General features: G+C 37.7%; 1 protein-coding gene across 2 annotated transcripts in view; it reads right to left on the reverse strand.

The window, feature by feature from the left end:
- LOC136842417 (retinol dehydrogenase 13-like) overlaps positions 1-14,502 on the reverse strand; it is a 29,780-nt gene that overhangs the window by 10,809 nt on the left and 4,469 nt on the right. The window contains exon 3 of one of the 2 annotated variants that reach the window (XM_067109725.1): positions 9,408-9,546. The exons of the other annotated variant lie outside the window; for it this stretch is intronic. Coding sequence (XP_066965826.1) covers positions 9,408-9,450 — 43 coding nt within the window. The 5' untranslated portion in view covers positions 9,451-9,546. The remainder of the gene's footprint in view (positions 1-9,407; positions 9,547-14,502) is intronic. 2 annotated transcript variants of the gene reach the window in all.

Consider the following 14,502-nt stretch of genomic DNA (forward strand, 5'->3'; position numbering starts at 1 on the left):
AAAAGAACTATAATGCAAAAAGAATGCAGCTGATGTATCAATCATATTATTATTATTATTATTATTATTATTATTATTATTATTATTATTAGAAGTAGTAGTAGTAATGCTAGTATTACGCTCATATTCATACGTGAAAACCTGTGTTGTTATTATTATTATTATTATTATTATTATTACTATTATTATTATTATTATTATTACTTATAGACACCTATAGTTTCCTACGAAAGCAAAATAATGAAAAGAACAGATCTGAGACTTACGAATAAACAATAAAAAAAAATGCGCCGAAGTTTCTTCGGCGCAATCGAGTTTCCTGTAAAGCCGCTACAGCGTATAATCAAGGCCACCGAAAATAGATCTATCTTTCGGTGGTCTTGATATAATGCTGTATGAGCCGCGTCCCATGAAACTTTAACCACGGCCTGGCTGTGGCCTATCCTTTAAATAAAAACTACTGAGGAGGCTAGAGGGCTGCAATTTGTCATGTTTGATGACTGGAGGGTGGATAATCAACATAGCAATTCGCAAGTGCGGACAGGAAAAAGTGCAGAGAGAATAAAGTGCGGACGGACGGACAAAGCCGGCACAATAGTTTTCTTTTACAGAAAACTAAAAATGAACAAGAGAAGAGAAGAAGAGAAGAGAAGGGAAGGTAACAAATAAACCTAAAAATAATAAAAAAAAAGGATAAACATACACGCGCACAAACAGCAACTAAGATTCAAGTGAGGCGAATTACGGTAACTGGGCAGAGCACTTGAAAGTGGCACTTTAAAGACCACTTTCCCGTTATTTTTGTGAATTGAATTAAACTGAATATAGAATTTAGGCCAATGGCCAAGCGCTGGGAACTATGAGGTCATTCAGCGCTGAAACGGAAATTGACAGTAAAAGGTCTGAAAGGCGTAACAGGAGGAAAACCTCAAATTAGTCGCACTATGAATCAATTGTCAGGAGAGGGTGGAAAGAAGAGAATATGAAAAGAGGTACAGTAAAACGAACGAAAGGGGTTGCAGCAAGGGGCCTTAGAAAGGCACGCTGCAAAGAACCTTAGGTAATGCCTACAGTGCACCGCACTACGGGGTCTGTTATTTTCGTGACTGGTGGAGATAAGGAACTGATTTCAAAGCCGACATTATAATGAATCTCGTTATAAAAAAAAAAAGCAGTAACGAAAAGGTAACATAAAATCTGTCAATAGTTTGAGCGAAGATCTAAAGAGCCGTTTAAATTTGCTTGAAAGTCCTTGGCTTATTTCTCTGCTATTGTGGATGTATACATCTATTTCCCACACATACATACATACATACACACACATATGTATATATATATATATATATATATATATATATATATATATATATATATATATATATATATATATATATATATATATATATATATATATATATATATGCAAGCAGTTAGCCTGCCCAGGTAATTCCTTGGGTACCGTTGTACTCAGGTTCCAGCTTCTTTTATGACTTGTGTGGCCTGGTTGGCAGCGATTTGGTCTTTCATTTGAAAGACCTGGGTTCGATCTTGATACGAGTCAGAAATTTATTTCGGTAAAACTTTACTTTAGTTGCGCAGCCTGATTTCCACCAGTTGCCGACCAGGAGAGGTCACTGCTTTTTTTTTTTTTTTTTTTTGGGGTGTCAGGGCACGTAGCCCTAAAATAGGTTAGGTAGGTAAGATCTGGTTAGGTCAGGACCTGGCATTATAGGAAAGATTGTCTATTTATGTTTGAGGAACCTGTCCTGGTCAACGACTGGCGTGAATCAGGCTGCGCAACTAATGTCAAATTTTGCCTTTATTTCTGTTCCACACGTAATTGTGTGTCGATATTTCTAACACACACACACACAAACACACACACACACACACACACACATATATATATATATATATATATATATATATATATATATATATATATATATATATATATGTGTGTGTGTGTGTGTGTGTGTGTGTGCATGCGCGTATTTTGTGCATTTTATTCATTGGAGATATACATTGCACGTTGTGTCCTTCTAATCGTATTTCTATGGGTGTGTTCCCTTACTTTTAAGTGCGGTATTTAGTAGGAATTGGTAGGTTCTTAAATCACAAACACTGAACCAAACCAAACCTAACCTAACCGAAGGTAACATTCTCGATCAAAAGTTGACACGAATCTTGTCTAGGGTTACCATATCTGAACATTCAAAATACAGGACGCTTCCCTAGTTAAAAAAAAAATGCAGTTTGTACGATCTATCACTGATGTGCAATCGTGTGTGTATGATAAAATAATAATAAAAAAAACTTACCTTAACATAAGGCTGGTTATCTTGAATTTCTATTTAATCTTAATCTAGTTACAGTCTTCTTTGCTTATTATGTCTGTGGCTGTATGTTGTCCATCCATATTTCTGAGAAGATCTGATACTTTTCAAGAGAACTTTACTGAATCTTACGTAGTTGTAGAAGTCATTTCATGATGTCTCATGGAAGTTGTATTGTCATGTCAAGAGACCCTTCATTGTAGCAACTTTCAAATTATTCCTCTCTTTTGTCCACTGACTTTTCTTTAGTGAAAATACTCGCTCTACGTTTTGTTTATTTGTATGAGAGCTGAAATTCCAGACACTTGTAGAAATTTTAAAATTCCCCCCGGACGAGGATTTTGACACCTAAATGCAGGACACATCCGGGAAAATCCGGACGTATGGCAACCCTAATCTTGTCCCCAGAATTCTCGACAAAAATATGATCGATGACTAAGAGATTCCGTTGTCTTAAATTTAGAAACACAACTCAAAGAGCAAGCGTCTTACTTTGCTGAGCTTTGTGCTCACTACAGTACAATATCCCCTCACCACAACTTCTCCCCTACTAACATACCATTTGTGGCTTCGCTTGAGTCTGCATTCTTACGGAATATTATCATATTTAGAGCTTTAAAACAGTTGCGTGCAGAGTATTAAACAAAAGCAACTATTCTTTGATGAATCTGTATCTGTGAAATCAAGTTTTGCAAGACGAGAAACTCCTTGAAAATAACTTTCTGAAGATTCGCGTGACAAATCGAGATTACCAAAAACGGAGAGGTTTGTAGGGGGTTACAATTAGGCCTGAGAGCCAATGACGTAAGGGTGAGACAATTTGGTCTTCAAACCGAGTAATTATATTCAGTTCCACCCCCTCCCTCCCCACCAACTCCGCAACGTCAGGCCATTTTTGCTCCGTAGACTCTGTGGTTATGCAACTCTTAAATCTCTATGTCAGATTCCCTGAGTTGCTGAATTTGTGTAAGGATTCATGCTGAAACAATGTATGTATTTACTATTATTACTAGTACTTACTATTACTATTAATTTCACTATTATCATGCAATCATTTACATTCAAACAACAAATGAGATAATAAAGCATAATGAAAATTTTGCCAGTGTAATCTTTTATAATATCTTTTTTTACAACTGTTTTATTATTATTATTATTATTATTATTATTATTATTATTATTATTATTATTATTATTATTATTATTACTGAAACAAGTTAGCAAGACACTACCCTAACTTCCACCTAGCGTGCACTAAATAAAAACTACCCACCAATAGGCTGTTAAAATAAGAGACAATAAAAGCAAAAAATAATAACAACAAATAAATAAATACATAAATAAACAAAGTATATCACAGCAAAGCGAGAGACGCGAATTTGACAAAGGTGGCAAAGCATTTTCGCTTTTTTTTTTTTTTTTTTTTTTTTTTTTTTTGGGGGGGCCCACGAGATTATGGAGTACCAACCAGCCTGGTCTTCAGACTGGCACCAATGTTGCTAAGTCACCTGTGGCTATGGCGCTTATCCGTGTCTTGGCATACAGTACTCTTTATTTACGACTGTCGTGTGTCCGTTTTGTGAAGCGAGTAGGTTGCGTCTTCTATATGCAACAGTCGTCATTGGTTCGTCCAGAAAAATGCTACTTTAATCAGTGGTAAAGTTCAGAGAATGTTTTGGAATTTTCTGCAATTTTCTGTTTTCCCTTCAGGGACTGAGGTTCTTCACCCCTTTCTTCGTTTTTGGTTGCTTCAGGCCTGGGCTAGAAAACGGCATTAGGTGCCCATTCCAAAGGGCCTATAAGCTGTTATGAATTTTCACAGAGCTCAAGAAAATAAAATTCTGTTAAGTAAGTAATGCTGATATGTATTCAGTTGCTTCGCCCATCACCACAGTCACGGTTATTATTATTATTATTATTATTATTATTATTATTATTATTATTATTATTACCAAATCTATGACAGGTGAAATTACAGACCTGAGTTATTTCCTGTCTGAATAAGGAAACTCATCCACTGAATCTGAACAGAAACAATCGCGTGACTGAGAAACCAGTTCACAGGCTTTCCAGACCACTGACTGGTTACTATGTACCTGACTGACTGACCTATTGTTTTCTAATCAATTGATCTAACTGATTCAAGAGCTCACGCGCACTCCAGGAAGACCGTCTCTTCAAAGAACAAAAAAATGCGCCGATGTTTCTTCGGCGCAATCGAGTTTTCTGTACAGCCGCTACAGCGTATAATCAAGGTCACCGAAAATAGATCTATCTTTTGGTGGTCTCGGCTTAATGCTGTATGAGCCGCGGCCCATGAAACTTCAACCACGGCCCGGTGGTGGCCTATCCATATCGTTGCCAGAAGCACGATTATGGCTAACATTAACCTTAAATCAAATAAAAACTACTGAGACTAGAGGGCTGCAATCTGGTATGTTTGGTGATTGGAGGATGGATGATCAACATACCAATTTGCAGCCCTCTAGCCTCAGTAGTTTTTAAGATCTGAGGGCGGACAGAAAAAGTGCGAACGGACAGAGAAAGCCGGCACAATAGTTTTCTTTTACAGAAAACTAAAAAGAAAATAGACAAATAAACTACAGGAAAATAAAAGAGCCCTAAACAGCCTGCCTTCCTTTTCCGTCGTTCCCCTTCAATGATGAGATTAAGCGAGTCTTCAGTCCCTCCGAGGGAACGGGAGAAATCCTAAGGCTTCCTCCGTACCTAAGTGTTCCTGGGGGACTTTGGTGGGGTTCTTTCTCCCGAAGGAGGAGCGTTTAACCTGACTCGGAGGGCTTTAAAATGCTTCAAGAGTTCTGCTTATGGAAATGGCAGCACGACTGGCTATTTTAAGCTATTATCTATTTCAGGTATCAACGACAACAAAAGTAAGAAGAAGAACCACAACTGCAACAAAAGAGTAGATCCTACACTCAAAACACTGACAGATCCACCCCTTCAAAGAGGGTTGGTTTGGGGAATCAAGAGAGAATTCCAAAGCTTCGTGGCAGAGGGGAATAACTAGTCGCTAACCACGTAATCCGGAGGATTGGTGATATCCCCTGAGTAAATGAAGGTTCTGGTGGCCTGGGGACGTTTCATGGCTGCCTAAAAAGAGGAACTCCCTAGCCGGAAGAACTCCCTATCAGCTCACCGGGAAACAAGCAGACACAAAAATACATACATACGCGCGCACAGACACACACACACACACACACACACAGCGATATAAGCCTGGCAATGTCTACAGATCAGGAGCCATAGATTAGGAAATTCATGTAAATGTACGATAGGAACGCCATCTGTCACACAAAAGCAAGTTCTTCAGCCAGAAGGATTATAATGCGATCTCTGAGATCTGTTCATTTAACCATCACTCAACAGGATCAAGCATGAATACAGGTCAGCAGCTTGCATCCAAAGGTCAGAGCAAAGATAAATCAACCAGGCAATACCACACCCATAAACCACATTTTTAAGCCAGAAAAGTGAAGATATGGTGCAAGATACCTGACAGTAGCACTGTAAACGTACAGGTATCACTAATTAAAAACCTCTGGCGCGGCACTGTGTAATTCTATGACACCTCAAAAGACTAATGAATATGGTCCCTAAATCCAGAAGGAGGCTACCAAGGTCAGACGAAACAGGGGTGCATACGAAAAAAGTGGAGGGATTTGACTTTGACGTTTAGATCAGACCAGCAACGAGAACGGCAAGAAACAGTCGTCATTGTCCACGAGACGGAACATGGCACGGTCTTCGACTAGATAACAAAGACATTAGAGAAATATTAACCTGGTCAATAGTACAAATACCCAAAGACCGAAGAAATGCATCAAAAAGAATACTTATAAGAAGAGTTACTGTTCCTTATGACATCCTGCCAATTGTGGTCCGTAATATTCAACATGCTGCTTCAAGTTTTATCTGCTTTAGTTTAGTGAAGAGCTGAAGCAAAACTTGCCGTATAATAATAATAATAATAATAATAATAATAATAATAATAATAATAATAATATCCTTCCAAAATACATAGAGATCTTTGAATTCCGATAAGACAGCCGATGTTTTTGAAAGCACCATAGAAAAATATTTGGGGGAATTCCAGGAACCTAGATATGATCACTTCAGAGGTAAAATCTGCACCCCTCCCCACCCCACCCCAGGAAAAAAACTTTGACATGATAACTTACGTAAAAGTACTGAAACACATACTACTCGGACAAAGAAAAAACCTCTTCTCAACTGGTATCGAGTTTTTAGCAGGAGTGGTTTTTGTGGCGACAGCAACCCACTGGTTACTTGTCTTTCAGCGCTAGACTTATCAACCGCAATGCGCTGGCAAGGATATTCTATTTCTTTTCTAACACTAAATTTCAAGTTAAAAGTTGCTATTCACAGCTTATAAAATGTACAGATCGACGGTAAATTACTTGAGATTTCACGTTGGGCATCGAGAAAAACAAGCAACACGAATCATGCGTCTAGGGAACATGCACAAAGGGATGGAAATACCTAGAAACCTCGTGTCAGGATAGACCGATATAAGGTTTCACGTGGTCAGATAACCACAAAAGATTGCGTTCCAAGACCCTCGTGATGTTCATTGGTTTCGTTCACGACTTTGTTGAAAGGCAATTGAGGCTTTTTCGAACTTTCATGAAGTAACGAGAGGTCATTAATGAAGGGTTTATTTCGATGGCGTTTGGTTTAGTCGTACAGGAACTCAAAAAACTTAAACAAGTAAAAAGTGCACCAAAGTTTCTTCGGTACAATCGCGTTTTCTGTACAGCCGCTACAGCTTATAATCAAGGCCACCGAAAATAGATCTATCTTTCGATGGTCTCGGTATAATGCTGTAGGAGCAGCGGCCCATGAAACTTTAACCACAGCCCGGTGGTGGCCTATCCTACATCGTTGCCAGAAGCACGATCATGGCTGACTTTAACCTTAAATAAAATAAAGGCTACTGAGGCTAGAGGGCTGCAATTTGGTATGTTTGTTGATTGGAGGGTGGATGATCAGCATACCAATTTGCAGCCCTCTAGCCTCAGTAGTTTTTAAGATCTGAGCGCAGACAGAAAAGTGCGGAAACTAAGAAATGTGATTGCATTGTGGCCTGATTTTAAGGGGATATCATCTCCATGAAATTACCATTATGCACGTTTTACTGTTCATGAGAAGAGCGAATATCTTAAACTATCCCAATAATTCAAGTTGCAACTGCTTTCTAGGCCTAAGCTCCCTTTTACTAACTCTCCCCCACTCTTCTCTCTCTCTCTCTCTCTCTCTCTCTCTCTCTCTCTCTCTCTCTCTCTCTCTCACCTTGTGCAGCCATACCATCAATAAAAGCGTAACAGTGTTGTCACATGGGCCGAATTGTTTGGTGACATGAACAGATACTTTGCTTACCACCTTTAGCAGTCAACTTATACTTAACAAAGTAAAATACTCAATATTATCTATTCTGTAAATAAATTATCATGTAGAATGTTACGTTTATGTGAAAATTTATATCTTTCTGTAAATTTAGAGACTTCATGCCTAGCCTACCAAACGATAATCCTGACGATTTTTGTTTTACAACAAAGTAATTAATGAAATCATTCTATCCTAGAGTATCTCATGCAATAACTACTAGCACTAATTAATCGTGCTTCTTCTGCGCTAATTGGAAATACTTTGTCGTCAGTCAGGAACGTACTGACATAAGTTCTCGTTCAGGACAACAAAAATGCCAGTCTTTGCTTGCAGTCATATACTGGATGATTCTGGTAAACCCTGGCTACAAGGTGCAAACAGACACCAAGGATACATGCCTGTATGATGGAACCTGCACTCCTGCACAACAATAGGTCATTGCCAAGATCGATCAAGATGGATTTCCGAACACTGCTACGTAGGTCTAGTTGCCCAGAAAACTGTGTCATGGATTTTATCGTAGTATGCGGCGTCCCAGCGAGGATGTCACGCGAGCACGTTTAGTCCCATCTTTTAGTTTTCTAAAAAGAAAACTATTGTGCCGGCATTGTCTGCCCGTCCGCATTTTCTTTGTCCTCACTTTTTCTGTCCGCCCTCAGATCTTAAAAACTACTGAGGCTAGAGGGCTGCAGATTGCTATGTTGATCATCCACCCTCCAATCATCAAACATACCAAATTGAAGCTCTAGCCTCAGTAGTTTTTATTTTATTTAAGGCTAATGGGAAAAAGCACGTTAAACGAAGAAGAAGGCTAAGGTTAGCCATAATCGTGCGTCTGGCAACGGTATAGGACAGGGTCACCACCGTGCCGTGGTTGAAGATTCATGGGCCACGGCTCATACAGCATTATACCGAGACCACCGAAAGATAGGTCTATTTTCGGTGGCTTTGATTATAAGCTGTACAGATAACTTGATACTTCCGAAGAAACTTCGTCGCTTTTTTACATGAGTCTTGTCGCCGAAATCTGCATCACGCGGTTCATATTTTTCCGGTGTATGATTGAGCAAAATTTGATGTCGTACATCTGCTCAACATTGGTGTGTTGGGGGAAAGATTGGCGGTAAAGTGGTTAAAAGGCGACAGAAAACTTGCTCGCATGACTTCGCTATTTGATGGACGCCTGGTGTGAGAACAGAGGGACTCCAGTGCTTATCTCCTGTAACACCCAAGCGGCCACTTCTGTGCTATTTCTCCCTCAAGCGACCCTGTTGCTTACGAAGAGTAAACCCTTAACTAGGATGCTTTGTATGGTGTGATCGCGAAGAAGAGAGAGGGATTAACCACACAGCCAAATGTTCGTTTAAGAATTAAAAAAGCACGGATTATAATGAAGCTTGAGAGAGAGAGAGAGAGAGAGAGAGAGAGAGAGAGCTGATGAAATTTCTTGGATCACAGTATATAATTTCTAGCTGTGTCTGAACCTTTCCAAATAACTTTGTTTTTTTACGTTTATATCTCCCATTTTTATTCAAATATTCAACCAACTGTTAGTTCACTTCTTTATTTAATTACCTCTTTATCCATAGGCCTAGCTAATCCTAACAGTGACAATAAAATCACAAAAACTAGCCAGAAACATACCGAGGCCGGCGGAGATCTCTACTACAAGGGAAATGTCGTCCATTTAAGCGTCCTACTAGCTGGCAACAATTCTGCTACTTGGTGCGAGGATGGTCATAAGGGTTCAGGGAATACGGAGGAGGGTATGGGATTCCGGAGCCTGGAAGTAAAGGGAGAAGGGCTAACTATAAAAAACGACTGATACTTACATTTACATTGACTATGCAGCTACTGTTTGAGTGTGAGGCAGTAGGCCTATAGGTATTGTTACAATTATGCTACTGGGATTTTATCTATACATACACACACACATATATATATGTATATATACATACAGTATATACTATACATATTTGTATAAGTACACTATATTTATATATATACCTGTATATATAATATATATATACAGTATATCTGTATATATATACATATTTATAGGCCTACGTATGAATATACATATAAAGTTATTACTAACACCAAAAGCTAGTTAGAATCAGACTTCATATGTCCTATATTTCACGCCCTGTCTACAACTCGATAATCAAACAAGGTCGCAAAAAAAAAAAAAAATCCAATTTGCAGCCAATACAATGTTTGCAGTGACAACACTTGATTATTCGCCGCGGAGTTGATGAGCTTTTGGGAAAAAAAAAAAAAGAGTCGGCTCTGACCTAGTTTCCTGTCGTAATCTCGTGAAGGGAGAGGCTTTCGTTTTGATGTTGTTCTTTGTGCATTTACGCATGCGCGCATGACCGTTGAAAGCGGAAGTAAATGCGTAAAAAAGAAATAAACATCGATACACATAACACATAGCACGCACACTCATACATACATACATACACATACATATAATATATATATATATACACATATATAAACTATTACTCTATCACCCAATCCACCTATCTATCTATCTATCTATCTATCTATCTATCTATCTATATATATATATATATATATATATATATATATATATATATATATATATATATATATATATATATATATATTAATATATTTGAAACTAAATCATATATTTTAATATATATTTGATAATATAAATAATATATTGCTATATATATATATATATATATATGTATATATATATATATATATATATATATATATATATATATATATATATATATATGCAGAGCAAGACATTGATTTAGTTTCAAACTTACGATTAAAATATACAAACAGAAGCACTCTACTGTAGAGTAGGCCACGGCAGTCAATATCATTGGCGTAATTTTGCGCCCATCAATAACTTGTCACATCAATACTGCGTGACATAATTACAGTTTGTACCCTATAAAAAATATTTGCGCAGTGCTGAGAATTGCCAGAATATTTTGATCATATAGGTCTAAAGTCATCTAGAAACAGAAAATTATTTTGTATGTAGAATGTTTTAAATACGAGGAAAAGCTTGAATGTTATAACCATATTTAGTGTATGTATGAATATGAAGCTATAAGTCTGATACAAACACACATAACTTAGGCTATATCGGCAACCAAATCGTCACCATAAACTGGGTTCCTCTTTAAGAAAGGTAGTATACCCCACGGTAAGGATAGGCCTACACACGAATGTGTATATCTTTCAGGAGTAAAGCACCCACGATGAGATTAGGCCTAACCCAAGAAACCTATGTAAAATCTTAATGTAGAACAACCATGGTAACACCACTGGGCCTACCTCATGAATGCTTTAGTCTCAACCTCCTTGTTTAGTCTTAAGATTGAAACTAGACCTAACTAAAGAGTGATGGGATAACGATGGTAGGCCTATCCTCCACTGAAAGAGGAGAAATGCTTTGTAAAGTCTGAAGAATGTAGAATCTCTACTTCATGAATGATGTAGATGCGTGGCACCAGTGTCCGTAGTCCCAGGGTAATGCTGTAGTTTGGATCTTATCAGCCACGTTATCATTCGTAACACCGATGATGCCACCATATATGAATCACGAGCACATGGCAACACAAATACAACCTAGCAACAGCAACTCTATCAGTTCCCTTCTCTAGTTTGTCAAATGTGGACTTAGCTCATGTCGGCAACGATTACCTACAAGTACTACGAATGGCGTTGAAATCAAAATATTCTGACCTTTTCTGAATAATATCTTACTTTATTGAGCAACAATTTACTTTACTGAGATTAAATGAACTGCTGTTTGCAGGAACTAACGATAAATCCGATATACTGTATGAGAGAGAGAGAGAGAGAGAGAGAGAGAGAGAGAGAGAGAGAGAGAGAGAGAGGTTACCTTACTGGAGAATTCTTGAAAAGCGACCAACTAAACACTCCCGAACCCCATCCTTTTCCTTTTCACTGTTTCCATCGAGCAAGGGCAAGATAAGAACTTCCGCCTCTTCATTCACTGACAAGCAAAGCGTCAGCAGAGTTCAGGTAGGTTTTCCCTAATCAATGGCTATACTCGCAAAAATGACTGTCTCTTAATCTTACTGTACATCACCTCAGTTTCTGTGAACTCCCTGTGTAGGTAGTTCACAACACAGGCTCATCAGAGGTGAGTTTAAACCTCCCCAAACATACTGCACCATTGCCCACCATACAGCGCTATCTATTGCACTTCAAAGATATTAAGGACAGAAAAGCTCTAAGGTAACTCTGGCTAAAGCTTTCAGACATTTATTCACCATAAAGCACTTTCTGTTGCACTTCAAAGATGTTAAGGACAGAAAAGCTCTAAGGTAACTGGCTAAAATTTTCAGACATTTATTCACCATAAAGGACTTTCTATTGCACTTCAAAGCTATTAAGGACACACGCTCTCTAAGGTAACTCTGGCTAAAGCTTTCAGACATTATTGAGAAGTCTTTGAAAGGCTTAACATATATCTATTCATAAAATTACTGCCTTAATTTAACAGTGCGTTACTGCAAAGACATTTAGGTCAGTTTTGTACTGGCAGAATCTTCACCTAAAATTACTCAAAAGTGATTCATCAATTTTTGATAAGTTCTACAGTAAACTTTAAGATCTCATGACATGTCAACCTGATGTAACATCTAATTTTGATTTCAGTTTACTAATAAAGAAATCTTTAGTCAGCTTGGTCAAAGATCCTTTTCATCATTATTCATCACTGAATATACGTCATCGTATTGTGAATCGATACCTGTGGCCTGCCCGAGGTACCTGGTCTTGATGTGTATGTCATGTACACAGTACGTGAAGTACATACGGTCTTATTTCGTCAAGGAAAGAGTCTGAAATCACGGTCCGAAGGAGAAACACGTACACGTACCTCAAACAAGCCACAAAAGCTCACATGAGGAGGCATGGAAAAGTGTTCATTTCAATATTAATTCATTTAGGCTACATGCTGTTGGTAGCATATTACGTTTTTGCCCGTAATCATCTGTACTACAGCACGATGTCTCAAGGACGGATGGACGAAAATGAACATTTTTCAGATATATCCATGAGGTAACTTTCTCCAGGTCATCAGAGTTTAATAACTGTTTTCGTAGAAACCATGACCATTTTCAGCTGATTTTTTTCTCCAAAATTTGATCATGTAGACAAGGTTTCCTAAAAATATATATATATGGAAACTTTGATCAAATTCTGTTCGTCCATTCTGGAGTTATCCTTCCAAAAAAAAAAAATAATAATAAATTAATAAATAAATATAGATTTTTATGGGATAACAATTAGATACTAAATTTATGCTTGTATGTGACTGACTTAAATTTTCGATGATTTATCTCGAAAAAACTGAATATTAGCTATAAGTACAAGGTGACATTTGTTAATTTATTCATTAATTTGTTCATTTAATTATTCTCCTCTGAAAGTTGATCTATTTTTTCTGTATTTCCTATTCTGTTACTTCTTTCAAATGAACACCATAATAATCTTTGGAAGTTTGAATTTCAATTCAGTGGCCCCTGCGAGTTTGTTCAGTATAAACAGGGTTCATCTTCTGAATAATGATAATTATCCACCTCTCAAGAGAGAAAGAATGCTTGCATATAACGCCTGTGCTCTTCAATGCACAGACGCTATTTCACGTGTTCTTTGTCATTGTTGTTTGGAGAGCCTGACATAAAAGTCTCCACAAGGACCAGCCTTCAGTTCCTCAAGGTACAACTCCAACAGGTTGTATAAATTATTATTATTATTATTATTATTATTATTATTATTATTATTATTATTAGATGAACCCTATTCAAATGGAACAAACCCACAGGAGCCACTGACTTGAAATTCAAGCCTCCAAAGAATATGGTGTTCAATCGGAGGAAGTAACAGAAGGTAATAAGAAATACAGAAAGTTATTAGGAAAACCAGATAAATTAACAAATTAACGAATGAATAAAAATGTAAGTCAAATATTAAAATACAGGTTGAACTGTATCTGGGTAGCAAAATACTGCATCTTCCTCTGAACTTCTGAACTTCCAACCGCCCGACATCCTCTGGGAGGCTATGGTTCCGCGGTCATAGAAGAGGGAAATACGGAAGAAAGAAACAAAAGCGCAGCGCTCGCTTCGACAGGAAGCCATACGTAGGATAGCCCCATGCAACCCGTAAACTTACAAGAACTGGGAGGACGGCCACTGGGATGGAGGGGGTGAGGGAGGAGGGGTGGGGGATGCGTTATTCAGTCTCCTCAAGAGAGGGGATTAGGCTGATGCAACAGTTCTTTACTATGTCTCTGGCTGAACTGTTTATGAGAAGACTTACAGGGCAGGAAGACTGCGGGTAAGGAAGTTACACTTTCATATGTAAAACAAAATTGTATATATATATATATATATATAATTGTGTATGTATGTATATATTTATCTATTCATTTATGTATGTATGTATGTATGTATGTATGTATATGTGCTGTTTGTGTAAGCGTAAATTCTGAACTCACAGTAGATTAAGAACACACCATGATATTACTTTTATTCATATCTTAATCCTCCGGAAAATCACAATGTGTTGTCATTCGTACAAAACTACCTATTTAAAAATCCCTTCGGTAAAAAAAAAAAAAGAACTACAGGAATTATAAGCTCCTAACGCTTTCCCGTTACCAGCCCGGAGACTAGATGAACGCCCCTTCCTGGTGGAAAAATAAGAAAAG

Source organism: Macrobrachium rosenbergii, chromosome 10, assembly GCF_040412425.1.
Source record: "Macrobrachium rosenbergii isolate ZJJX-2024 chromosome 10, ASM4041242v1, whole genome shotgun sequence".
Classification (NCBI taxonomy): domain Eukaryota; kingdom Metazoa; phylum Arthropoda; class Malacostraca; order Decapoda; family Palaemonidae; genus Macrobrachium; species Macrobrachium rosenbergii.